The sequence below is a fragment of the Passer montanus genome, unplaced genomic scaffold (genome assembly GCF_014805655.1).
Source record: "Passer montanus isolate IOZ18808 unplaced genomic scaffold, ASM1480565v1 scaffold68, whole genome shotgun sequence".
NCBI classification, from domain to species: Eukaryota; Metazoa; Chordata; class Aves; order Passeriformes; family Passeridae; genus Passer; species Passer montanus.
Window position 1 is genome coordinate 3877534 of NW_024371926.1, and position 26015 is coordinate 3903548.

Sequence of the window (26015 nt, forward strand, 5' to 3'; positions counted from 1 at the left end):
CCTTCCACTGTCCCAGGCTGCTCCAAGCCCCATCCAACATGGCCTTGACCACTTCCAGAGATGGGACATCCACAGGTTTTCTGTATCTCACAGAGGTGGGGAAAACACCAGAAAATCCCTTTATTTCCCTTATTTCGTGTTGCTGTGCAGAAACAAGTCCTCCAGCCATACTGTGCCTTACCTATATGTTTTATGAAGCTCCACAACCTTTTCTTCAAGCTCTTTCGTCTGGTTTGGGGCCAGTTTGAATTCACTGATGTAATCTGGGCCATGGAGATCAGGATCATAGTCTCCCAACTCTGACTGGACCGTGTAGGAACCCAGCAGAGCCAAGGTGGCAAAGGAGCAGGGCAGCCGCCCTGTAAGGATGTCCTGTCTAAGCTGCAGACACAGGTAATACCTGAGGGCAGAAAGGAAAATACTATTCACAGAGAACACAGAGAAATTTATTAACTTGAGGATCAGTCTCTTTTTAAATGCCACTGATGAACATATGACAATGCTTGTTTCCAATTTTTACTCATTCCCAAGGTAAACAGCATGGAGACCTGGGGGCTTCAAGGTCACCTCCACTCTGCAAAGGGAGTAAAGGACACTATGACCAGAAAATCTTGGCTTCAGGTAGGAATTTACTTTTCTATATGAACAGACACATGGCAGAGTTATAAATGACACTGCTTTACACATGGACTCCAGTGGAGTGTGGGAGCATCCTCACATCCACTAAAAGCAAACCAAACCCCCTCCAAATGGTGAAGGCATCTGATCTCCTTCCCAAAGGAGGGAAAATCACCCAAATATGAAACATTTCTACTCCATATCCAGGAGAACACAGCAGTAGGATTCCTGGATAACTCACCTGGTGATGTCCTCTGTTAGCTGGGCAGGATCTGGTGGATAAAACTTGACATTGAAGGTAAAATCCCAGGGGCCCCCTGCAATGACAAGGGAGAGCTTGAGAAAAATAAACACACTGGGACAGCTTTGTGATGATCAGTAGATATAAAAGAGCTGGGAATGGCCAATCTGATCTTCAGAATTTAGCAGATGCAACACTGATTCATTGCTGCTTGCTCTCACAGCTGGCTGCAGCTTAACACCTGTGTAAGTGTAAGATGTGATTTCATTTACAGCAGGTAAAAAAAGCAGGAGAAAAAAAGCAAGGCAGGGAAAATCACCTGGATTAACCACAACTTAAAAATTAAATTAATTGCTAAAAAGCTCAATGACTGATATGTTTTTTAATTGACTGAAAAGGGATTCATGACGACAGATCAGGCATAGACTATAAATCAATGAATTGGTTGGTTGACCAATTGAATGGATTGGTTTACTGCCTAACCCAAACTTCAAAGTTCAAGGAAGGCCGTGCTAAGTCACTCCTGAGCCTAATGCACTGGGATCAGGTGCTCACACACAGCTTAAACTTAGCCCAACACCAGCATCAACCTCTGGATGAAGACAGAAGGCACCAGGACAGGAAGAGCTTTTCAAGTCCAGACCTAATTACTTAAATACACCTTGTTGCAAACCTTGTATAGCACCATTACAGGCATTAACTGAGTCAGAATTCACATAAACACACACAGAATTGGCATGATATGTGGTATGGACAGCCCAGATGACACAGCTGAAGAGGTAACTCTCTCTTTTCCTTGAAAATAATCCCACTTTCCAGTAGAAGCTAGTCCTGAGTGATTTCCATAGTTACATCTCCCCCTGCTGTGACCTTTAACACTAGTTCAAAATAAGATTTATTTCAGAAAGAGAAGATCTACCCCTGCACTTAACTCACTTGGAGGTTTATCCCTATCTCACACAGGGAACAGGGGGAATGGAGCATTCCTGGATTTACTTCTTATGCAATACCATAACTGGGATTAAACACAAGGCACATTGTTTTCATCACACACAGTTCAAAACAAGTGATTCCAAGGTGACAATGAAGAGAGCAGAGGTTACCTAAACCACCACACACAGGTGTCCACACTTTCATATGTACACGCAAAATACCTTCAAGTAAAATCAAGCAATTTGCCATTTAACCATCCCCAGGGGACCAGATTTCACAGCAGGCTGCTATTTATTACATTCCCTGGATGAATTTTACGTATGGAGCAGCTCCTGCCCCTCACCTGCACCCTGCTACTGATTCCAAGAGAAGATGCTAAGACCAGGAGCTTCCCCTACCCCACAGCCTTGCATTGCACCCCTAATCTGCATTTAATGACACATTTTGTTCTCGGCCTCCCACCAAAAGGATCCAAAAAACAGTATTTGCCTTCCAAAAACTTCTGAAGCAGTCAGACTTGCTCCCAAGAGAAAACAAAAGCCTCTAAAACATATTTAATTTTGACACTGCCCTCATCTTGAACTAATTCAGTGCTAGCAGACCTTAAAACACAACTTGGGAGAGCATCTGGTATTTGAGCTGGTATTTCTCAAGTCATTTATCATTCCAGTGATATTTGGACCTCAAAACAGCCTCAGAGTCCATAAAACCTTGTTCCACCATAAAATTCTGCCTGGTGTCTCCCAATCTCCTTTGGGATTTCAGTGGTTCCCACTGACACCCATTTTCCTGTCCCCCAGCAAGGAGCACACCCCCATTTCAGCACTGCATTGACTGGGTGGCTTTGCTTCAGGCAAACACACCTCAAGCTGTTTTGCCAAGGAAATCACATTTTTTTCCTAAATCTAGATTAAGAAGATCCTAAGAAAGCTAGAAAGAATGCACAGACTGCTTGAACTTGTACTGATCCCTGCCAGCCACCCTCACTTGACCTCTCTCCATCCCTGGGCCCCCTGGATGGCTCACCAAAGCCACATTGGGAGAAACCACACCCTCCCCCTGCCCCCCACAAAGATAAATTAATCTACTTACCATGAACCTGCTTTTTTATTTCTTTGGCAGGATCCAGCCACGTCTGTAAGAGAATAAAAACATTCACAGTTTACCAGACAGTCCAGAAACACCACAGAATGCTGAAAATTGCTAAAAATACAGAAAATTTTTAAAAAAAGGACAATATTTGACACAAAGGCAGCCATGGAAACTGAAGAGATCGTGCATTCTTCATTACTTTCACTCCAGGCTGTGGTCTCCATGGGTGTATTTCCAACCATTCACCTACCAGGGACTCATAAGGGAGGCAGAAGTAACAAGAGAAGAAAAACAAAATAAGCAGATTATTTAGGGCTGCAACAACAGAGTAATGGTTATGGCCACAGCCACATCCAGCTACCAGGGGCACTTGTACAACACCTTTTTTATTCTCCAGAACACTTAAAAATAGGAAAAATAGAACAGATACATTAACTTTAAGCACCCTGCCTCCTTACTTACCCTATACAGATCAAAGATCACCAAGACTTTCTATTATTAGCTATAGTTTTCAATGACCTAATTGCTGAAATACAAGTAAAAACACCCAATTCCTGAGTAAGGCTGGAATTTTTTACAGGAGTGTGACATAAACTTCATGTCTTTTAACTATGACTCAAGTTTCTAGTATTATCTCTGCTACAAATTTAGAAATATATTTTTCCCCCTCCTCTGTAATTTGGGGTTTTGTGGGATGGTGGTGCAATTTAAACCTCAAAACACAATTCCTGTTTTTTCCACAGTCTGAGCCTTTCCCTTTGCAGGAGTCAGGCGCTGGCAGTGGGCTAGCAACCCTCCTGGAGAGGTTACATTTAACCACCTCTTCATTTTCACCAGCTCTGAATAGGATTTGGACATCCAGGTCTCCCGAGGTGAAGGAATTAACTCATTGAATCCCCCAAGCTAATCTCTCCTGACCAGAAGGACACATAACTTCATGGCAGGGAAAGAGCAATACTTACATTTAATCTCCTCTTTTTATATGCCTACTCCAACATATAAAAGTGGGGATACAAAATCCATTTGAAAGGAAGATTTGCTGTCTTTTTAGGGCCACAGCTTGGAGCACAGCATCTCCATGGCTGAGCTGGTGCCACAACTGCTCGTTACTGGGGTGAGCCCAGGGTGCAGTCATGCATCCCACCCTGCCTGATCCAGCAGACAATGATGGGAACAGCAATTAACAGCACTTTTATGCCACTGGGTCATGAATCAGTGGGAACAAACCTCCCTTTCAGGGCAAGGAGCTCCTTGCTGCTCCACAGCGCCCAGCTGCTCCAGCCACTGTCACAACCTCCTAATCCCACTGTCACCCTCTGCTATGCCCATGTGGGTAATTACTGGTCCTCAGAGAGTTTATTCCCTAAAATCAAGGTGGAAAATGTCACATACAACCCTTCCCTATCCAGGAATATACACGTGTATCTTCACCTGCTCTACACAGCTGCAGGTGAGGTGCAGGAGTGTCATCATGGTATTTTATGAAAAATCCTTTGCTAGGATTTTTCTCCTAGCTGAGAAGCATCAGAAAATAAATGTAAACAATTAACTATCTGATGAGTGTGGAAAGTGGTCTGGACATTGCTTACCAACAGGTGCATCTTAGACTGGTCCATGTGGATTGTTTTCACTTGATGACCAATCACAGCCACCTATGTCGAGGTTGTGAGCAGTCACAAGCTCTTTGTTATGCATTCCATTCTTGTTCTTTCTAGCCTTCTGATGAATCCTTTTCTCTCTATTCTTTTAGTATAGTTTTACTGTATCATTTCAATATAATATATATAATTATATAATAAACCAGCCTTCTGAAACATGGAGTCAAGATTCTTGTCTCTCCACTCGTCCTGGGAGCACCCCACAAAGCATTCACCACACAGGAGCTCATCCCTGGATCCTATTAACACCATTTCACCTGTGAATCAGTAACGCTGGGGAGGTCTTGCTGAAGTTACAGCAGGAGAGCTTCAGATTTCACAGTACAATGAAACATAACCAGAAAGATTAAAAAAAAATAAATGGTGTTTTCACCCATCAGTGCAAACCAAACCAGCTTGCTCCACACTGGAGCTGAACAACCTACAGACAGTGGCCTCACATGCCCCAGCTTCCAGCCCTGGGACACAGATCTGACAAAACAATCTGTTTTCAGTCCCTGCAGTTAAAAAGCTGTATAACCTCTCAGCCCTTGTTGGTTTGGGGGAGATGGTACATGCTTCTGCTTCCAGAAGAATCAATGCCAAAAGCCTGGGCACAAGAAGAGCAAGTCCGAGGGTCTGGGAAACCACAGAATCATTTAGGAAAGGCCCTCTAAGATCATAAGTCCAAACATTACTCCAGCACTGCCAAGGTCAGCACTACGCAGTGTCTGCAATGCCACATCTATAAGCTTTTTGATCACTTCCAGGGATATTCCACCACTTCCTAGGGTGGCCTGTACCAAGGGCTTGACAGCCCCTTCCAGGAAGGAATTTTTCCTAATATCCAAATGCAGCAGTGAGCTGCCCACAGCACATGCAGAAGAAGCTGAGCTGCCCCAGCTACACTCTTTTTGCTCTTAATTGGATCTAAAAGTACATCTACCCCTCCCTTCGCAAGAACAAACTCTGATAAAAAATAATCCTCTGACATAAAAAATATCCAGGTTACATACATAGAAACACATTTCACATCCAAGAAAATTGGAAGACACCAGAGACTGTAAAACAAAGTAGGAGTTCTGCCTGTCTCAAATAGTGTTATTTTTGGTTGTTATTTTGCCTGTCTATAAAGCAATATGAAGTGTTTAATGACAGACATCTGTCAGTCAGTAACCTGGCCACAGGGGATTGTTGAAGGTGAAGCAGAGGAAGAGTCAGAATACAGACCAACGTGACGGGTCTAAAGGACACAGAATTGGGCCCTTCGTTTCAATTATCTCACTTTTGGCTTTATGAAATAGACCCCTCAAGTAATTGTTGAGTTAAAGGGTAAATCTGAAGGTCTCAAAAGACTGCTTGAGTCAAGTCAAACAAAGACCTTAAATTGAAACCAAGAGTAGGAGCTTTGGTAGAAGGTCACATCTGTTTTTCTGCAGGGCAAAGGCTCAACTCCAAATGCTCTGGATGGCTTCAACCAAACTTTCCCAATGCCAACACCCGTGCCAGGGCAGCCTGACTCCTTCAGCTTTATAACTTAATGACATCATTCTGCAGTAAACTAATATAATGACTTTTCTCAAAGTGAAGACCCAAGTTCACTGAGATTCATTCTATGATTCACATAGCTTCTTGACAAAAATCCACACTCCTGTAGTCATTTATCCACCATTTCTTCCTGTGTCATGACCTGCAATCCATATTTAGGGAGGACACCAAAACGAGTTTGCAGAGGAGCTTTTGCCCCACTTCCTGCCCTGGGGAGATGATGCAGAAAGAGCTGAATCCCCTTGAGATCAGCAGCTGCTTACCCTGGAGGTTGGTGTGTCCCATGTGGCCAAACCAAAGTAGTCTTCTTCCAGCAGATTGAGGTGGTCACAGACTTTTTTAAGTAGATCCTGTCCCTTGGTGTGTTTCTGCAAATAGACAAAGAAATCCTGTAGGACAGGGCTGGGTTTTGCCTGTCTTTGCTCACAGGAGAGGGGAAGAAGGGAATAGGATGAAACCATACTGTGCACTAGCAGTAAGGGGAAAAAAAGGTCCTGAGTAGCTCCAAATCTTACCTCCTGACTGTTTCAGAGCAAGGACTCCTTAGAGGAAAGGGCATAAAAATTCCAGAGGCAACCAGACATAAAAATTCCACGGAGGCAACAAGAACCACAGTGGGTCCTTCTCTTCCCACCAGCTCCATGTCTGAAAATCCCCCAAAGCTGGGCTTTCCAACACAGCTTAACAGACACCAAGGATCTGGACAGTTTTCCCTCCCAAGGTACATCTACAGTGCTGGCATCTCCCAGATTCAGGTGTCAATCAAGAGATTAATCTGCTGCTACCAACCTATTCATTTCAGGGGCAACCTGATCTTTCCCAGGTTCAGAAAAAACCAAAGCCCATGATTTCCATGGCCTTTCCATTGCCCTTCTCTGCCAAAGAAAACCAGCTTCTCCCATCTGCCTCATGTGCCCAAAGCTACTCAGCACACAGCTTCCTACCTCCAGAAATACATTTGAGCATTCTTATTTTTTCTTTTTCTCTTCCCCAAATCCTGCAGAAGTGAACTGGCCAAGGAACAGACACCCTTTTAGTCCAAAAGCATGAAGGAAAACATCCCTGAGGCATAAAACTATGGCAACCAGAAGCAGCTCATTCCATTGGCGGCTTTGCTAGAAGAAAGTGCAGTTCCAGTGACGCAAAATCAGCTTCGCTAATGCCCGCAGCTCTCCTGTCAGCCATCTCTGCATGGCAACTGCTCCAAGACCCCTGCCTGTTTTATTCCTTGGCTTTATTTCAGCCTTTCAGCTGTCAGGTCCTTTGTGCACACATTGTGACTCTATAGGTAACATAATGCATGTGTTAGCCTGGGTACTCCTCAAAGAATTGCACTGATATAGAAATGAAAAAGCTTCCAGGGCTGTCAGTCGGAAAGGATGCCTGAAAACACTAATTCTCCTGGGATAAAGGCATTTGTGCTACTCTTTGTCTACACCTTTGCAATTCCTTCCCAATTAAATCTTAATAAACTTTCAAACTGCCAGAGCAGAATTACACTGTCACTAAAGCCAATGGTGCTTCTCAAGTTGAGAGTCTCACTGACACAGTGGCCCCCCTAACCCTCTGCAGTGTCCATCACGGCACTCTGGACCTACAGAGAGAAATTTTTCATGTCCTGCTCAAGTCAGGCTCTGCCTGACTATCCATGGCTCTCCCTCCAACAGTGTCCATGACAGTATCCAAAAGCATCGCTGCAGCAAACTGAGGCACAAAGCCACAGCAAGCTGTCACTGGGATTTGAAGAAGAGATTCCTTGGGGCTGCACACAGTCTCCCTGGCCAAGGGGAAGGTGATGGGGGCCGTGATGCTCTGAGCTGATCCCAGGCAGTACCAGCAGCACTACCATTACACAAACACTCAGCACTGACCTACTTGCCCAGGATCACCCAAGGTGACTGTTCCCACAAGGAGCCCTGTGCCCACATACCCTCTCTTGGCCCATTTACCAGCAGGATTGAAGGAAAACAAGCTGGTGGAAGTATATTCCAATGGTAAGTACCAGATTATTAATATTCCAGACAAGTATTTTGATACTAAAATAGGGATCTCTGCTCGTTTTTTATTGCCCTGACAGCACCACCTATGAGGGAATATACGAAATAAAGTAGAGACAAAGCTCTCAAATGAAGAGGATTGCAGTGCTCTAAGTCAACATAATTTTAAATTGTTTACTGGAAATATATTCAACTGCAGGCTAAACACAGTGTGTTTTTCTTTACATCAAGGCACCAGGAGCTAAGTGAACCAGCAGCCTGAGAGGCAAAGGTACCTTGGGGAACTAAAAAAGCACAAATCAATTTTATACAACCCATTTTATTCAAAGCCAAAGAGGCAAAAGTTATTTAGACAATTGCAACCTACCCCAAAAACCTAAACTCTAGCCTAGAATACAAATAAGAGAGATCATGTACAGCAAGTAATATAAAGTTTGGGTTTGGGTTTTTTTTTTTTTTAACTTTCCCCCACCTTTATAAAGTAAGGCACCCTGGAATAGTAGAACAATAAAATAAAGATTCCTAGTACCCAGAGGTTTTTACAACACACTAAATAAGTTGTTATAGCTTACAGCAGGCTTGTTCTGCAGTAAAACCTGTCATGTAATTCCCTGGCAGCACATTAGGCCCCTATTAAATCGTGTTTGTGGTGATTTTTCAAGAGAAGCAGAAGGGAGAGAGAAGAGAGGAGAAGCAGAACCAAACCCCCAAAGTACTTACATCCACAGAACACTCAAAAATGGTGTCATCCAGCAAGACGACTTTGCAGTACATGGTTCTGTGTCTTTTCACTGCTTTTTGGGCAGCTTTCAAATCCTTGTCTGCTTTAGTCTCCAGAGACTCTGCCTTCGGTTCTGGCTTGGCACCCTCTTCCTTTGCTTCCCCTTCTTCCCTGTCCTCGAGGTCTCTTCCCAAAGGCTCCTGGTCGTCCCTCCTCTCCTCCTGAGCAGGCTGAAACCCCCAATTTAGAGATGTCAAACAAACAAACAAAGCATCACATGGAACAAGCAATGCAGGGCTGGGATCTCACTCAGAATTCATTATCCTACTTTAACCTGTAACCCAGGATCTGGAGCAGCAACTGGGGTGACCAAGGGAATGGTATTAATTTTTACTCCAAGTACTTTCCAAGTTTTTATTTTGTAAATGATGTAATAAAAAAGAAGTAAGGGTTGATTAGAGAAATCAGGGCAGATTACATCGTGCATTCATGGTGTTAGTGACAGCACCTTCTGGACTGGGAAGGTTTTTTCCCCTCAAGCAGGACCCCCAGTGCTCCCACTGCCACTCTGGCATAGCTGTTCTTCCAGTGCGCTGTCCCTTGGCATGACAAGGGGGAATTGTTTTAAACTGACAGAGGCTAGATGGGATATTGGGAAGAAATTCTTCCAGTGAGGGTGGGGAGGCCCAGGCATAGGTTTCCCAGAGCAGCTGTGGCTGCCTCTGGATCCCTGGAAGGGTCCAAGACCAGGCTGGACAGGGCTTGGAGCACCATGGGATAGTGGAAGGTGTCCCTGCCATGGCAGGGGGTGGGATGACATGGGCTTTAAGGTCCCTTCCAACTCAAACCATTGTGGGATTTTATGGTAGCAGTGGCACTAAAAGGAGGGTCAGGGCTGAGGCTTCATGGCCATTGGAGCTGACCGAGCAGCTCTCTGCCACCAAAAAGGGAAGGCAGCCTGCACACCACCATCCCCTTTGCCTACGGAAGCACTTTGCAAGCCAGTTTAATCCACTTAAATAGCAGAAAGAGATGTAGTTTGGGGACAGGAGAAGGAAGGAAGCTGTATGGTTTTTTTTCCTCTGCCACTTCAGCAGGTTAAACGAGTTCACGGCAGGCTGTGACAATGCTGGAAGGGGCTGAATACAGCAGGAGCAAAGAGCTGCAGTAGAGGAAGAGCAAAACCTTGTCTGTTCAGCCCATCACATCTCATGAAATCACACCCAGGCACAAGTGCACAGAGGTATTTAAAAACTAAATAATGTCAACAAGCTGCTGACTTCTGTTCCAGCAGAACTGGGACAATTGGGAGCAGGGAATCAAAGCTCCTAATGCCCGTTGGTCAGCATTTATCAAACTGCAGCACCTCGCAAATGCTTTCACAGCAGAAATATCTGCCGAGTGTCACAGTTCAGAAAGGCACTGACAGTGATCTAAAATAAGAACTAAAAAAGACACAAATGCGTCGTCTAAAATGAAAGACCCATGAAGAAAGGCTGAGGTGCAAATTCACATGGGCTCAGGACCAGCAAATCAGAGATAAATACAGAAAGAAATCATGCATTAAAAAAAACAGAATGGTTTTGGTTGGAAGGGACCTTAAAGCCCATCTCACCTTCCACTAGACCATGTTGCTCCAAGATCCATGCAGCCTGGCCTTAAACACTTCCAAGAAGAAGTTCCTCTTGAAAATACAATTTCTGGGCTGAAATTGCCTGAAGATCTCCACCTCTTCCCCATCCTGCTAACCCCAACCCTCAGAGGTATAAAACATGAGGAGAGATCATCCCACAGTCTTCACAGGCTCAGAAATTTGGGAAAAGAAAGGAAAAGCTGTTACCTACTACCCTCTCTACAACTTTGTAATTTTAAGGAGGCGGATTTGCAATTATTGCCTAGTGGCAATGCTTGAATTTGTAAAGTATTGCTCCAAAACTGAGCATTTGTGGGTATCTGGAGCCACTGTGAACTTAAGGTAGTGGGTCAGAAATCCACATTTCACCCTGTCTGGCTCCAGCAATACACATGGGTTGGTTGGGATATAAGAAATTCCCAGCTGAGGAGAAGGAATACCCACCTTTTTCCACTTCAGGCTCAAGTAATAGTAGAGCTGCAACTACCCAAGAAGGAAGAGAGGGCACCCAGCACCCACCACCCAAATCAATAACCAGCCACAGCTCAGTGAATGTTCCCTGGGTGTGTCTCTGCCTCAATTTCTACTTTAGATTTTTAAACATTAAATTTTACATGAAAAATTACCCTGGCTGGAAAGAGCAGACATCAGACATGTCCCAGGAGCTGGGTTCAGTGCATGTGCCATGCAGAAAGCCCTGTCTACATGATGCATAAGCAGAAAATATTTATATTTGGCAGGCTCAGCACTAGCCCTGACCAAGCAGATGACCAAGTCCTAAAATGCCGTGCTTGCACTCCTTGAAGTTGAAGAAATCGGTTCCCAAATCAAAATACTCTTGCAAGGTCCACCTTGGGCCACTGACCTGCCCTGATCCTGCTCACACCAAGGATATCCTGATGATCAACCCTGGTTTTGGACTCAATGAATGTGAACCCTCTGTGCTCCGATGTGACACCCCAAGCCTCAGCAGAGCAATGATTCAGCACAGGGCATTTTAAATTATGCTGTGGAGTGTGACCCTAATTCCTGGAACAGGTACTTTGCAGGTCAGATTCAGGGATGCAAGAGTGGGAAGTACACAATGAAACACAGGGAGCTAACAAGAGCCTTTTTGGCGTATCATGATCTTTTCTAGTCAAGCTTACCAGCCTGGGATATGAAGCTGTTATGGTTCTGGCTACAAAGACACATTTTAAAGCAGCAGGGAGCATGTCCCTTGGAATGGGGTGTTTTACCTGTGTTTCTGCACTGCTCAAGGAATGGAGATCCAGTGATGGGTCAGTTTTGAGCTCAGGCTCAGGAGCTGCAATCGGGGCTTTCACCAGGATATCTTCATCAGGGCTGGCTCCTAATCCTGCATCTTTCTGGTCACCTCCCGCCTCTTTAGGAGCATCAGTGTCTTTGTCCTCTTCGGATACCTGAGACTTGGGCCTCCTGAGGAAGGAGGAGAAGAGGCGGGAGAGACCTCGGCCCTCAGAGGTGCGACGTTCTTTCTTGCCCTGCTCCTCGTGCGTGGGGGTATCTCCGTTGGAGGCCTTTGGCTTCTGGGGCTGCCTCTCCGGTGTTGGCTGAGCCCCTTCCTCCAGGGAAGCCTCTTGCTTCTGTGTTTCAGTAGCTCCTTCCTCCTCCTTGGCTTGCTGCTGCTCTGAGTTGTCAGCGTCGGCTGCTGGGCTCTTTTCTGTTGTCATGATGATGCTGTATGAGAGGAGCAAAAGGGTTCAGTCAAGAGGTTTCCAATACCCATGTCTGACTGAGCTATTCAAACCAACCACGAGCACAGACACACCATGTTCACCAGCCACACCACCCTGTAACAGAGCCAGAGTAGAAGGGACCTACAAGGATCATCGAATCCAACTCTGAAGTGAATGGCCTGTAAGGGGATGAAACCCTGGCTGACTCTAGCCTAAGTCAGCAAAAGCAAAGTCATTCCTTTTGCTACAGTTTGCTTTGAAAATAATCTTTAAGGTCCCTTCCAACCTAAATCATTCTAAGATTCTTTGATCTAAAACACACCAAGCCACACTGCTGGGAACAGGACCCATCAGTGTTGAGGAGTCACATTGTTCTGTACCAGACAAATCCAGTGGAGCCCAGCAGACTTTGGGATTCATAGGGTATTTGCACTGCACACTGGAAAAATGTCAAATGAAAAGGTTTCCAAACAACATCTATAATGGAGAGCAGATTTCCTCAGAGCTTGTGCTATTAAGCTGATGCAATGTTTATTTCAACTTTAGCCTAGGCTGTTGACACAAAAAGATGGAAATCACATGAGAAGAATATCTATTTAAGGTATAAAGAGGACCCAAAATAATCATGCTTTAGAGGGGATAGAACTAATCTTTGCGCACCGTATCACATGTATCTGCAGCAATAAATTGCCACTGCTTACACTGAGCAAATAGCATATAATCCAATATGCCTCAATCCCCAGCCCGAGCTCAGTGTATAAACATTTGCTCAAAATACACACTTAAAATTAAGAAACATTTCAAGATGTCATCCTCCTACATATTATTGCATTCATCAACTTTAATTTAACTCATCCTGACTGCTAAAAGAACCAGAGTGCTTGAAGGAGAAAAGCCCTCCCAGCTCTTCAAAGGACTTTCCCCTTGCGTTTAATGCAAACATTTCATATTATTTCTAACACCATGGTAAAATCAGCACAGCATCACAGACCTTCCCTGAATTTGTTTCTGCAGCAACACAAATTTCCTGAGGTTACAGGGTTTGGTTTGGGGTTTTGTTGGGTTTTTTCACTTGGACTCAGCCCCAACAGCGTTGGGGACAAGCTGCAGGGCTCATTTTAGCATGGTCTCCTGAAGAAGCAGAAGACAGAATTACTCTCCACTCACCATCTACCCTCTGTGAGCTGCTCTGGGTATTTCCAAACCCAATGGAGTAGCAGAGCCCACTGAAACAGCAGCTTCCAACCTGCACTGAAGAAACAGACACCCAAGCAGAGAACCTGCATCATGAGCAGCCAGTGGACCAGGGATGCTACATGGTCGAGGGTGCCCAAACCCAGACGTGCCTGCGATCAGTTTGCAGATGGCAGCATACGTGTGACTTGTTCCTGCAGTTCTTACTTCTGCTCCCTCTCCTCCTGCAATCCCTTGCCACCCATTAGCAACCCATGGCTCCTACTGCAGAGAACCCCAGCCACTATGCAGCCAGTTTCTGCTCTCCAAGAACTCCTAGAGATGCCACAAGGCAGTGAAGAGGCCAAGGACTCTGTTCAGCCAAACACCCATCACCCCAAACCCACTATGCCAGCACCCAGGGCAAAGCTCCCAATGCCCCAGCACACTCAGAATGAAAGGGATGTTCTGCAAGCCTGTCCCACCACAATCACACACCAGCAGCCAGCTCCCTCAGGCACCAGCTATTGGAGCAGCCTGCTTTGTTGTTGCTTCCCACTGTGTTTGGTTTGAATAAATAAATTTGTAGGAATCGTTATCAAAACACACAACATTAGACGAGTTGCTCTTCAAACCAAAAAGGCAGAACCAAAGCTTTAGAGATGACGTTAGTGGGGAGGGCACAGCTGAGGAGCAGCTCTTATCGGCTGCAGGAAGCCCCAGGGACAGTCCACAAAGGAACATTTCCTCTGGATGTACTTTTCTCTCTTTAAACACCAACAGCTTGAAACGAGATTTGTTGACTTGTTTACATTTCAAAGCCACAGTCATGGACCTTTCCTGGCGCAGGAAGGTGCGTCTGGCTGGCAATGAGCGAGCAGACTTCTCCTTGTCTTTCCTCCCTTTCCCAACAACCACACTTCAGCTCAGCCCGATCCCCTCAGCAGCGCTGGGGATGCAGAGGAGCCCTCAATAAACACTTCATAGCAGCCAGCACCAATAACTCACTGGGTACAGCAAACATCTTGCTGTGAGACCCGAGTGCACTGCTCCAATGCATGCACTCCTGGCTGACTCCCTCCCTTGGAAGTTTTATGCTCAGAAATTATTTCCCCTACATTCATTATCAAAACCAAAGAGATTCATAAGTAAGTAACATAACTGGGAGGTTGTCCGTGGCAAGGGGGTGCAAGGAGATGATCTTTAAACCTTCCAACCCAAGCCAGTCTGTGATTCTGTGATTATCCATTGAAGAAAAGGGCCTTTCCTGCAAGGAGATGGGTGCCAAATGGCGTTTTGTTTCCAATCCAGCCCACAGCAGAGCAGACACAAAGAGCGAGGTCCCCATTCCATTGCTCTTCAACCCATCCCTTGGAGAAAGCACTGCCCACAGCCAAACCGCAAGCAGGTTTTTATTTAAATTAAATTTTCTTCCCTTGCTATTCCATAAGGCGATTCTGCTGAGCCAGCAGGTGCCTCGGGAGCTCCCTGGATGCTGGAGGAAGATGCTCTGCTACTGTAAGAGCACTCAAGCAGTGCTGATAACCTTCTGCTCTGAACTGTCACATCGTAAATACTTCATTTGGAGGGGCTTTCGTTGGTAGAGGCTGAAGGTTTGATGTCAGACAGCCTGTGAAAGGCAGCCTCTTCACAAGTCTGGAGTGGAGGTGTTAAACACTATGGAAATAAGCAAACTACAACAAAACTCAGATATGAACCCAGAGAGAGATTTCAGAGTAACAATCTCATCACAAAAGAATACAAGTATATATTTATATATAAGGATTTTTAATCTGAAGAACATTCTCCAGATAAGGCAGCTTTGGCAACTGGAAGCAACCTGAAGAGAAAGGTGTTAAATACTTCCACAGCAGAACACAGGCCAGGCACATCTGCACCATGGGTGATCTCCCACTGGCAACATTCCACCTCATCTGAACTGGAGCAGCCTCCAGGGTGAACCTGGACCTCCTCAAGAATGTCAGTGCTTTGGTGATGAAGAGGGAGCTCCACAGATCTTCTCTCAAAAGGCATCCTCAACTCTGAACACCAAACGTCAAAACAAAACAGTGCAGGGGCACCTCCTGAACCTGCTGTATCTGCAAAGACTCTACAGCCCCCCATCCTCACTGCTTATCCTTCTTTCTGGCCAAGGACACAGCCGTAGGGAACACACAATATCTCCCTGGGCTTGGTGTAGTTCATACATACTCATCTCTCTTTCCTGCATCAAAATCCTTGAAACAAAACAGACTGAAAAGGTGCACAAGTGCTCATTGCTCACCATGCTCCTAACATATATGGTTCAATGATAAAATCATGGAATGCTTTGGATTGAAGGGACCTTAAACTCATCTCATTCCAACCCCTTGGCATTGGCAGGGACACCTTACACTAGACCAGGCTGCTCCAAGCCCCATCCACCCTGCACTAATTATCTGGTGAGCAGATGATGGCTAAACTCAGTTTCATCCCTACATAGTTCCATGGGTTCTGCTCTTGCAGACATCATAAGACAACCCCAATCTAAGCCAAACCATCCTCATTTTCCATGCTGCACAGACACACACAGACTTATCTAAAAGATTTTAGAGTAGCTCAACACACTGCAACAGCTCCATGTTGAGAAAGCCTTCAATCCTCAAGAGAACGGTAAATTCCTCCTTTAGGGTGCATGGGCTCTGGAAGGTTCTCATTAAGTGGTGGCACCTGAGTTCCCTGGAAATGACAGTGCTGCTCATTTGGGCTGTTCCATGACAAGTTACAGAGGCTCAATGAAACAGGCAAGTTTAGATAAGTCTGTCACTCTCTCCTACCTGCCAGCCTACTTCAGTCTCTCTTATTTAGGCACCCAGTAAGTTTAGCAACAGTAAACAGAAGCTATGCTGAAGGAAGGAAGGGTTAATTAGAAATCAGGAAGAAATTCCTGCCTGTGAGGCCCTGACACAAGTTGCTCAAAGAAGCTGTGGCTGCCTCTGGACCCCTGGAAGGGTCCAAGGCTAGGCTGGATGGGGCTTGGAGCACTCTGGGACAGTGGAAGGTGTCCCTGCCCATGGCAGGGGTGGGATGACATGGGCTTGAAGGTTCCTTCCAACTCAAACCAGCCTGTGATTCTGTGAAAAATCTAACTTATCCCTGTTTCCAAGCCTGGAAAAATGATTTATGGCTTATGTCATAACTTTATTCCCAGTGGCTTAGTCTTTCAGAGAGAGAAGAAAAGGACTGTCCATGGGGAAGGTTCAGTTCTTGGAAACACAAACTGTCTTGCAGAGATGCCTAACACCAGATAACGGGTGGGACAAACTGTCTTGACCTTGCTACACAGAAATGTGTGGCTTCACGGAACACTGCTGCTCCAGCAAGAGCTGGAGATAATGATAAGACAGAAATTTCTGCTAAAAATAGGCAAAAATCAAATAGTTTCAGCAACAGTGAAACAGGGTTTCTTTAAAATGCGTTCCTTCCTGTTTCATAATGTGTGTGAAAATCACATAATTCACCAGGGAAACTACACAGAATGCTGCTTGAAATAGAGAGCACAGCCTGAAAATTCAGTTTTGTCAAGACCTTGTGCACGTGCAACAAACCTGTGGGTGGGAGAGGAGGAAACTGCAGCTGCCACCAGCACGACTCACTCCACGTGTGTGTTATGTGTCCTACATGTGATTTTTACTACAGTAAAGAAAACATTGGATAGAGCTTAAAGCAACCTCATCTAATGGAAGGTGTTCCTGGCCATGGCAGGGGGGTGGAATGTGATGGACTTTAAGGTCTCTATCAACCCAAACCAGTCTGGGATTCTATGACCATAGCAGAGAGCTGTTTGCTTGGGGGTTTCAAACAAGGTAAGAAATTCAAATGCAATAAAATAAGCCTCTCAACAGAAATTCAAACAACTTTAAAATAATCTAAAGACTCAGAACCTTTCAGAATTTATTTAATACATTTCATTAAAGGAATAATTAGTGCTGACATTTTATAACCCCTCTTACAATTAACATGCCTCATCTTTCTGTGCTGGTACTTTGGATCATGAACATAAAGGATGCAGTCACTCAGCCTGACCTGGAGGGTAACAGGAGACTTCAGCAGCCTTACCGAACAGGGGAAAAATAAACCACCCAACACAACACAGATGGCACATCACAGCTGCCCGGATTTAATTCTCACCAGACCAGCCCTGGTAATCTACTGCATGTCGGCAGCACCATGCCCCTCTCCCATCTCCTGCTATCATACAGCTTTCCTATTTAAATGAGGGCAAAAATAGTAGCTCACCATCTGTTGAAAGCAAATCATTTATGTCAAATTGAAGACTGGGCTTATAAAATGACCTGACTAAATGGAGCAGTGAGTGCATTACAAGCAAAGGAAGCTGCGAGCTCCTCCTCCGTATCCTCAAAAATCCTCCTGGATGGTACAGAATTCCTTACATGGAAATTAATGGGTTTTGCTCATTGGTGAACTGCTGAAATTTAAATGAAAACATGTACCTGTCACTGGGGCCTTGTCTAAAGCAATGGGTTTGGAAAGGCTGCCTGTGTGGGACCTGTCTGGAAAACTCACTTGAACTTGGAAGAGTTGGACCCAGAACAGAAACACAGAGAAGACACATGCACCAGATTGCCAGTAAAATCAAGCTGCTCATAGACTATCCCTCCTCCCACTGCAACGCAGTAGCTGGCTAAGAAGACCAAGGAAACCATCAGTTTAATACAAGTGCTGCTTCCTATTCAGTAGCAAGCAGTAACACTGGGGCTCCCTTCCCCTCTGCAGCAGAGGCCGGAGCAGAAAAAACATGGTTTGATCTCAAACACACAGTGCCTGACAGGGCTGCTTCTCCAGAAACAAGTCTCCAAACCCCCCTGGAGGACACAGTGGCTCAGCCTGGCAGGCTGCAGTCGCTCCAAAACCATCCTTTGCCGAAAGAGCCAGTATCTGCCCGACCTGGCGGAGGGAGGGAGGGATCCATCCAAGCCCATCCCCACCCTACGAGCAGCTCAGCCCCTGTGTGGTGCAGATAACATCCTGGGGCTGCTCCCTCCACCACCCTCTCATGGAAACGGGGAGCACGGGCACCCAGCAGGCGCCAGAAATCTGTGCATAGGAAAGCAGCGGAACAGTGCTTACAAAAGCACCATGAGTGAGCCACTCCATCACAGGGAGGCAATGGCAAGGACAGGCTCCATCCCAGCAGGTCACTCCATCACAGCCACTCCTGACTCCGCACCGAAGGAATACCTGCGGTGGCGATGACAGCACAGCAGACATGACAATGCCACCGCTGTGTGTGACGATGGCTCTCCCTGCAGCAGCATTCCATCTTGTTAAAGCAACAGTTCAACAGAAATAAGCAATAGCTCTCCATCAACTGAACAGGAGGATTTTTCCCATGAATTATTCATAAGGTGGTTTTTTTCCTGACTGAACACAGATGTGTTTACTTACACTGTGCCTCATTTACACTCAAGGTTTAACATAACAGGGCTCATATTGTTTCCTTACAGTTTCCCAAGAACGTGAGTAAAGCACTTTTTATTTTGTTGCTCTCCCTTTGGCTGCTTCCAAACCAAAGCTATAATTAGAAGCCCCAAGGGCCCTGCACGCTCCTTTGATAAAGAGCTGCCTGCTGGATAAATACAACCCCTGCACACAGATACACATACACGCACACAGAGAGGCACCTGCCAGGATGAACCGCTGCTGCACCAAGAGCCAGAAGGATGTTTGATGCTAAAACCTCTTAACAGGCTCCATCACTGACTGTCCCAGTTCACAAACATGGGCTGCTCCTCCCCTGTGTGCCAGGGACATCGCACTTAAGCGCTTCATTTGTTACTTCACGGGTGAATGCAATTTGCATTCATCCAAGTACCTCAAATATATCCACCACACCCTGGTACAACGCCCCAAATTCATTAAAAATAACCATGATCACACAGTTATTTGGATGCTATTAGCACACATGAAATGCGCAATATTTGAACTATCTGAGGGAACCACTTACAGGAAGGGCTGGAAGAACAAGCACTAGACTTGTTCTCTGCCGTGCCTTCATGAAAGCTGGCTGAAAAAACTGGATGAAAGTGTCCTCAACCTCAGCTTTCAGCTGGGGTTACTGCTTCAAAATTGCCATCAAATATCACAGAATCTTAGAATGGCTTGGGTGGGAAGGGACCTGAAAGCCTATCTCGTTACTCCCCCTGCCATGGGCAGAGACAGCTTCCACTATCCCAGAATGCTCCCAGCCACATCCAGCCTGGCCTTGGACATTTCCAGGGATCCAGGGAAAGCCACAGCTTCTCTCGGCAACCTGTGCCAGGGCCTCACCACCCTCCTGGCAAAGAATTTCTTCCCACTATCCCACCTAATCCTGCCCTGAGGTCATTCCTCTTTATTCTCTCACTATCTGCCTGTGTAAAAAAGTCGATCTCCCTCCTTTTTATAAGCCCCTTTAGGCACTGCAAGGGGCTCTAAGGTCTCCCTGGAGCTTTCTCTTCTCAAGGCTGAATATCCACAATTCCCTCAGCTTGTTAAGGACACTTAAGTTAGTCACTACACTATCCTAAGCTGATTTCAAGACCTTTTCTTCTGACAGCAACACTCCAAATATATTTAATGCAGAGAAAACATCATTCTCCCCCACAAGAGCCTGCAGTGAGGGAAACTCCCAGGACATGGTGCCTAATCCAGTGGTGCCTGGGCCTGCCCAGGGGTGCAGCAATGTGGTTTTATGCTGTTTGAATGAGTTTTAAGAAGTTGTCCCAGCTTCAGGCTGAGTTGATTTAGCTGGTTTGCTCTCACATGCTCACTGCTACCATCAAGCAGTGAAATGAGGCCTGCAAGGTAACTAAAATTACCATTACAGTAATTATCAGCCTGAACACTGCACTTTTAAAGATTAATGACCCTTACCTAGGAGTGCAGGAAGGCACTGGCCAGCTGCAGATCATTTACTAAATTCCTCAGTTCTTAGTTTTCTGGCAAGCCCCAGCCCCTTACACCTGCAGAGCAACACAGGGGATGACGAAGCTGGAGACCTCCTCAGCATCCACCAGCATGGAACGAGCCACATACAGCACAGACATGGATGCCAGCTACGGAGACACAACTGGGACAGCAAAAACTCCAAGGAGCCCAAGGGAATGAGTCAGCGAGCAGGGGGGTTGTGAAGCTGCATTTTGCTGCGTGGGTACAAACACCGCAGGTATCAGCACACAGCAGCCTGTGCTGCTCCTGAGCTGGAGGAAGGCTTTGTTTCAGGAAGGCCCATCCTTTTCTGAAGTCTCCTCTTCTTTCAGGGCTCAGCATCGCATGCAATAACACAGAGAAGGAGAAGAAACCCACTCCCACCAAAAACTTCAAGCTGTAAACTCCCAGTATCACAGAAAGAACCCAACCTTCAACAACTTGAAAACTCACAAGATCGGGCAGCTTGGTTTTAGAGCCCACTAAGAGCTAATTGAGGTCCCCCATCAAAAGCAGCAGCAAAAGCCCATTCCAAGCTGACTGCAGCTCCCCAAGGCACATAGCAATGAGGGATGCAAACTGGGATGCTGCTGACCTTGCCTCAAGACTGGGAACAGCAAAGCATCTTCTGTGGGCACTATGCACAGGAGGGAGGTGAGGAGACACCTCCTCCAGAAAGCTGCCCTCTTTTTTTTTTCTCCCTTTTAAAAAAATATTGCAGGTGATGGTTAAACTGTGCACCACTCCCAGGAAAAAACCCCATGGGGACAATCCTACTGCATATATGTAGACTCCTCTCTATGCCCAAGAAGAGCAGGCAAACATCCAAATCCTGGGTGTAACCATGTTCCCAACAGACCAGGTCCACAGGCAACAGGCAGAAAACCAGTCACTCAGCTGGTCCCCCAAACACTCAGAGCCAGGAATCAGAAGCTGTTTGTAAAGCCTCAAGGTACTGATTCCGTTTGACTGGGACAAACTCCAGAGGCACCAGGGACCCAGAAGGATGTTGCCCCAAAGAATGCAGCACCAGAAGAGCACTGCATGTCCCAGGAACATGCTTGGGCACTTCACAACACCTCCATAGGGATGGTTTTCTTCCCAGCTTTCCTGCTCGTGATGCTCAGTGACCACAAAGTCACCCTTGACCCTGGAGTGGCTCCACGAGCCAGGTAGCAAAGGAGAAGATGGTTCCTGGAAAATCACAGTGGGTTTTATAACACCTTCCACACAGAGGATGTTCTTCAGAATCCCTCCAGGGATCCTGCACCACAGGGCAGATGACACCCACTCTGAGTAAAAAAACAGTGGGATATCAGTTGTTGGATTAATTAGACATCCTTGTTGGCAGTCCCCATCCCATAACAAAGTCATTCTCCTCTTAGCAAGGCTAGGGAGAAGCCCTCAGTGAGCACAGCTTCCTAGTATTTCCATTGCACAATGTTCTTCGTCCTCTATTGGCACAATTTGGCCTGCAAAAAGCACCTCATGGATGCCTAGAGGTTCTGCCCTCACACACATCCCACTTCAACACAAGATCCCACAGCACCATCCAGAACAGCCAAAGAGCTGGGGATGGGTACCAAGATAGTAGGAGACACCAGGACACCAAACTAATATGGGGTGACACAACTGTCAGCTTCCCAAGGCTGCACCCCAGCATGTCTGGCAGGGATAAAAATCCTCCCATCCCCACCAGGAACAGGCACCAAACAGAGAGGGAGTGTGAAGCAGCAATTAAGTACCGTCATGTACAGTCAGCAGTCAGTTATGGCATGTAGCAGAGCAGCTAAGTCCTGTCACCTCCCAGAGCTGCTCCTTTCATGAGCACAGGGACTGCAGCAGAACCCCTCTCACCCCCACAAGATTCAGCCTCCAGCTGTTTCCACCAGTCTGTTTTTTCCATCCAGCAGTGGAATCAGGCAGCTTTCGTTTTTAATCCCCTTAATTAGGGGTGTGCAGCAGTCTTCATTCCTTAATTACATTCATTGACACATCTGATGCAACACATTTGCAAACAACCATTTTCACTGAAGGTGGCTTTGAATCAAAATTGCTGTTGAATTCTCACACTGGCTGTGCAGTGTCACCAATGGGGAGAAGACACAACATGGCGTTCTGGATGCTTTAACAAGACACACAGCTTGGAAATGCTATTTTCATTAAACAATCACCTCTTTCTTTGGCAGAGCAGACAAATCACTGGCAGTCTGAGATTTCAGAATGGGAGTGCAGCTCTCAGAAGTTTACAGCAAAAAAGTGACCATTTAAAGCAATCCTCTCCAATACTGACCCATGGGATGGAGGGACAGCCTATTCTGATTATTTTGGTCCATCATCGCTCAGTAGCTCAGTTAAAGGCAGACAATGGGGATGCTCCATTTCAGCTGCTCAGCTGTCAGGAATCCCTTTGATCCTCTGGGACAGCAAACACTCAGTGAGCACTTTATCACCCCCACTTCTGCTGCAGAATGAAAATAACGATGCTGACACCTTCTGCCTGCCCACAGAGCCATAGCAGCATTATCCCACAGGGAGCCTGCACTCACTCCTGCTTTGAATTACTGCCCCAGATCCCATCCTGATGCACTAATGGCTCACCAGGGCACAGCAGCTGAGCTCCAGCCAGCAGCCTGGCCTATAAGCAGCAGGAAACAGTGAACAGGATATTAAACACCACCATGGGGGGAAGGGAGAGCACTGATTTAAAGAATGGGATGAATGATAAGACGATATTGTGAGGGTTTTTTCACCACTGGAGACCCAAGTAAGGATCCATGCTGGTTCCAGCAGCACACTCTGCTCAGCTCCAGCATCAGCCCAGAGTCATTGCAATTATTTGCATGGAGGAAATGTACGCAAACATTGCTTTCTTCAGACTACAGAAAGGAAAAGGAAGTTGTGTTCACCCTCAATACAGCAGGGAGGGGTCAGAAATGCACTTTGCACCCACATTCAGGGGCTGTTTGCTCATATTTTTGGTTGCCGCCCTCCTTTCCGCGCTGGTTGGGTTGGTGTGGGAGGCTGTTGCAGGTTGTGATTTCACTGAACAAACACCAGCACGTTCCACCAGCTCTCAAGAGGTATTTTCTACCTCTTCAATGCCCAACTTTGCCTCCCAGCACACCACAGCAGGATTAGTGCAGAGCATCACACTGGTACTCCTGGATGGCCCTTGTGTTTCTGAACAAAACACCACAGCACCTTCCCCTCCAGCCACGCTTAATCCTGCTGATCTAAACACTGCTCCACCCAGGAGCTCCATGGACAACATGCACTAAAAGGATCTCTCCTACCCTCCTGTCTGGCTGCACCAGACCTGCTCTTTCTTCCACCACCCCTGCTTTTTCTTCCACTACCCCCTGATTCCCTCCAGAACCTTCCCCCCACTTCCAGGGGCTGTCCAGGATCCCCTTCCCCACCAACTCACACTTTTCTCTCCAGTCCTCTCCCTTTTATCCTGTATTACACACCACACAGGGAGAAGTTTAGCACCCCTGAGGCCATTAAAGGGAGCGTGGTTATGAAGTCAGGTGGGCATGTGCATGGGGAAACTGGGACAGCACTTGGAAGCTGTAAACCAGCTTTCTCCACTCCCATCAGTGCCAATGCAACCTGCCATGGCACAGCCAGGACACTGCTCGCCACCAACCAGCTGAGAAGACAACAGTAAACAGTTTCCAACTGTTTTAACATTGCAATATTTTAAAATAAACGAAGAGCCAATAAAGACAAAATATATTCTATAGTAGGGATAAAGCATACGCAGAAAACAGTAGCTGGTTTAATTTTTTCCCTAATAAAATAAATTGTACATGGGGCTAGTGGTGCTTTGTGGATAAGCTACTGGCCTTATATACACAATTTAGCATCCCATTTGTACTTATTTTATGAGTTAGGTCTCAAAATAATCCTTAATTTATGCAAAGTGTGTGCTTGCATGTATACACATAAACCCCCAATAATACAGTGGTGGTAGGAACACCACTTTGGAGGAACACTTTTTTTTTGAGAAGCTTTGCTTATTTTTCCCTTTTTTATATTTAAATCCTTGTTGTGCAATTGCTTCATGCACAGCTGAAGCCGCACTCAGCCTAAGAGTGCTTCATCCAGCTGAAAGCTCCACAAACTCACAGGGACTCAGTGTACCTCAGGTATTTGTCAAGTATCAAAAGCAAGAGCAAATTAAGAATAAACCATATTATTCTCAGTATTTTTGATCCAGAATCAATTGGTCTTGTTCAGTACTGAGGAATAAATGGAGAGCCTCAGCTAAAATTATGCTGCTAAAGGGCTGCGAATCCCACAGTCACAATTCCAGACAAGTGAGCCACTCTTTTCACTGTGCTGCTGACAGCAGGAGCCACACAACAATATTGCTGAAATCCACATTCACGCAACACAAGAGAATAAAATGCCACACAGATCCTCTTTTCTGCAGGCTCTGGTGATACCATTGTTTGGGTTAAAACTGCCATAAGAAGACCCTTCAAACAAGGCCAGGGTGAAAGAGTAGAGAGAGCAAAAAGCATCAGTGAGCTCACCCAGGTGCCCCAGCCAAACCCACTCTTTGGTTCTCCAATAAATATATTCTTAAACCACCTCCTTTGCACTTCCTTCAGGTTCTCTTTCTATACACACAATCTGAAGGTAAATAGTCACCTGTTTGTTCCTCTCTAAGATGAAAACAATGAACATACAAATGAGGACTAAGCAGGTTGAGCTAGCTGGGAGGCAACCTCCTCGCCAGTGTAAGCTGCGAGCAGGGCAATACAGAAAATAAAATAGAGAAATGGGAACCCTTGCAGTGGCAAGAAGTGTAGTTTAAGAGTAAACAGCAAAAACAAGACAGAAACAAATGCAATGAGCTGGTCTCCGGTTAGGACATCGGTGCACAGCTGAGCTCACTCCAGCTCCCCAGCTAAACAAGCTACAAAAACTCTTTAGAAGTGAACTAAAACTCCACAACACGAACATTTCATTCTCTTATTCCTAAGCATGGGAGATGTTTAAAAAGCATCTGCCTTACCGGGCTGTGTCCCCTGTTCAGCACCCAGGGAAGGAGAAGAGAACCTGCCCTGCCCTGCAGGCTTTGGTTCACTGCTTGGCCTTCACAGCGCCTGCGTTGAGCACAGACCTCACTGGCGTCACTGCCATGTGGATTTGCCGTTTCCCAGGCATTTTACCTGCTGACATTACAACTGCAAGCCTGCTTGTTTTATTAAATCGTGCTCCTACTCTTAAGCTACCATCCAATTACTGCTCCCAATTACTCGGCGCTCAAGAGCCGACATTAATTACAGAGTACCCTGCAAACAAGGCTGCTGCCTGCTGAACTGCACAGAGCTGAAGCATCCAAGACCAGTCTCTCCTCTAGGAAAAGAAACAGAGATTCCTGGTCTCAGTGGTGGATTAACAGTCCTGAGCATCAAGAGCAGTTTTGGTGAAACAGACCATGAGCATCACAGCCTCAATGCCCCGATTTCAGCGACCCTTTGGATCCCCCGAGTATCCACAGCAATAAATCTCCATTTTCCCCTATGGGATTCAACAAAACACAGCACCATTCAAGCCTGGGGATGTTAACCCAGAAATCTCCAGGATTAAGGTCACACACCAGCAACAGCAGCCAGTGCTGTATAAATGCCCATGAGTTTTTAAGCACCTTGGCAAAGCACTCAAAAAGAAGGATGAAGAACCCAAACTGTGGGATAAATGCCTGTGTACTGTGGCCCTTCAAGTACAGGTAACTTTAT

The 26015-nt window shown here is 46.1% G+C and overlaps 1 protein-coding gene across 42 annotated transcripts in view; it reads right to left on the minus strand.

Moving 5' to 3' along the window:
• Positions 1 to 26015, minus strand: part of EPB41 (erythrocyte membrane protein band 4.1) — an 86749-nt gene that overhangs the window by 39810 nt on the left and 20924 nt on the right. For all 42 annotated transcript variants that reach the window (XM_039729001.1, XM_039729002.1, XM_039729026.1 and 39 more), the window contains 6 exons: positions 11659 to 12118; positions 8787 to 9017; positions 6333 to 6437; positions 2885 to 2927; positions 860 to 935; positions 182 to 400 (listed from right to left, as the gene is read on the minus strand). In XM_039729001.1, coding sequence (XP_039584935.1) covers positions 182 to 400; positions 860 to 935; positions 2885 to 2927; positions 6333 to 6437; positions 8787 to 9017; positions 11659 to 12111 — 1127 coding nt within the window. In that variant the 5' untranslated portion in view covers positions 12112 to 12118. Of the gene's footprint in view, positions 1 to 181; positions 401 to 859; positions 936 to 2884; positions 2928 to 6332; positions 6438 to 8786; positions 9018 to 11658; positions 12119 to 26015 lie in introns of those variants that run through there.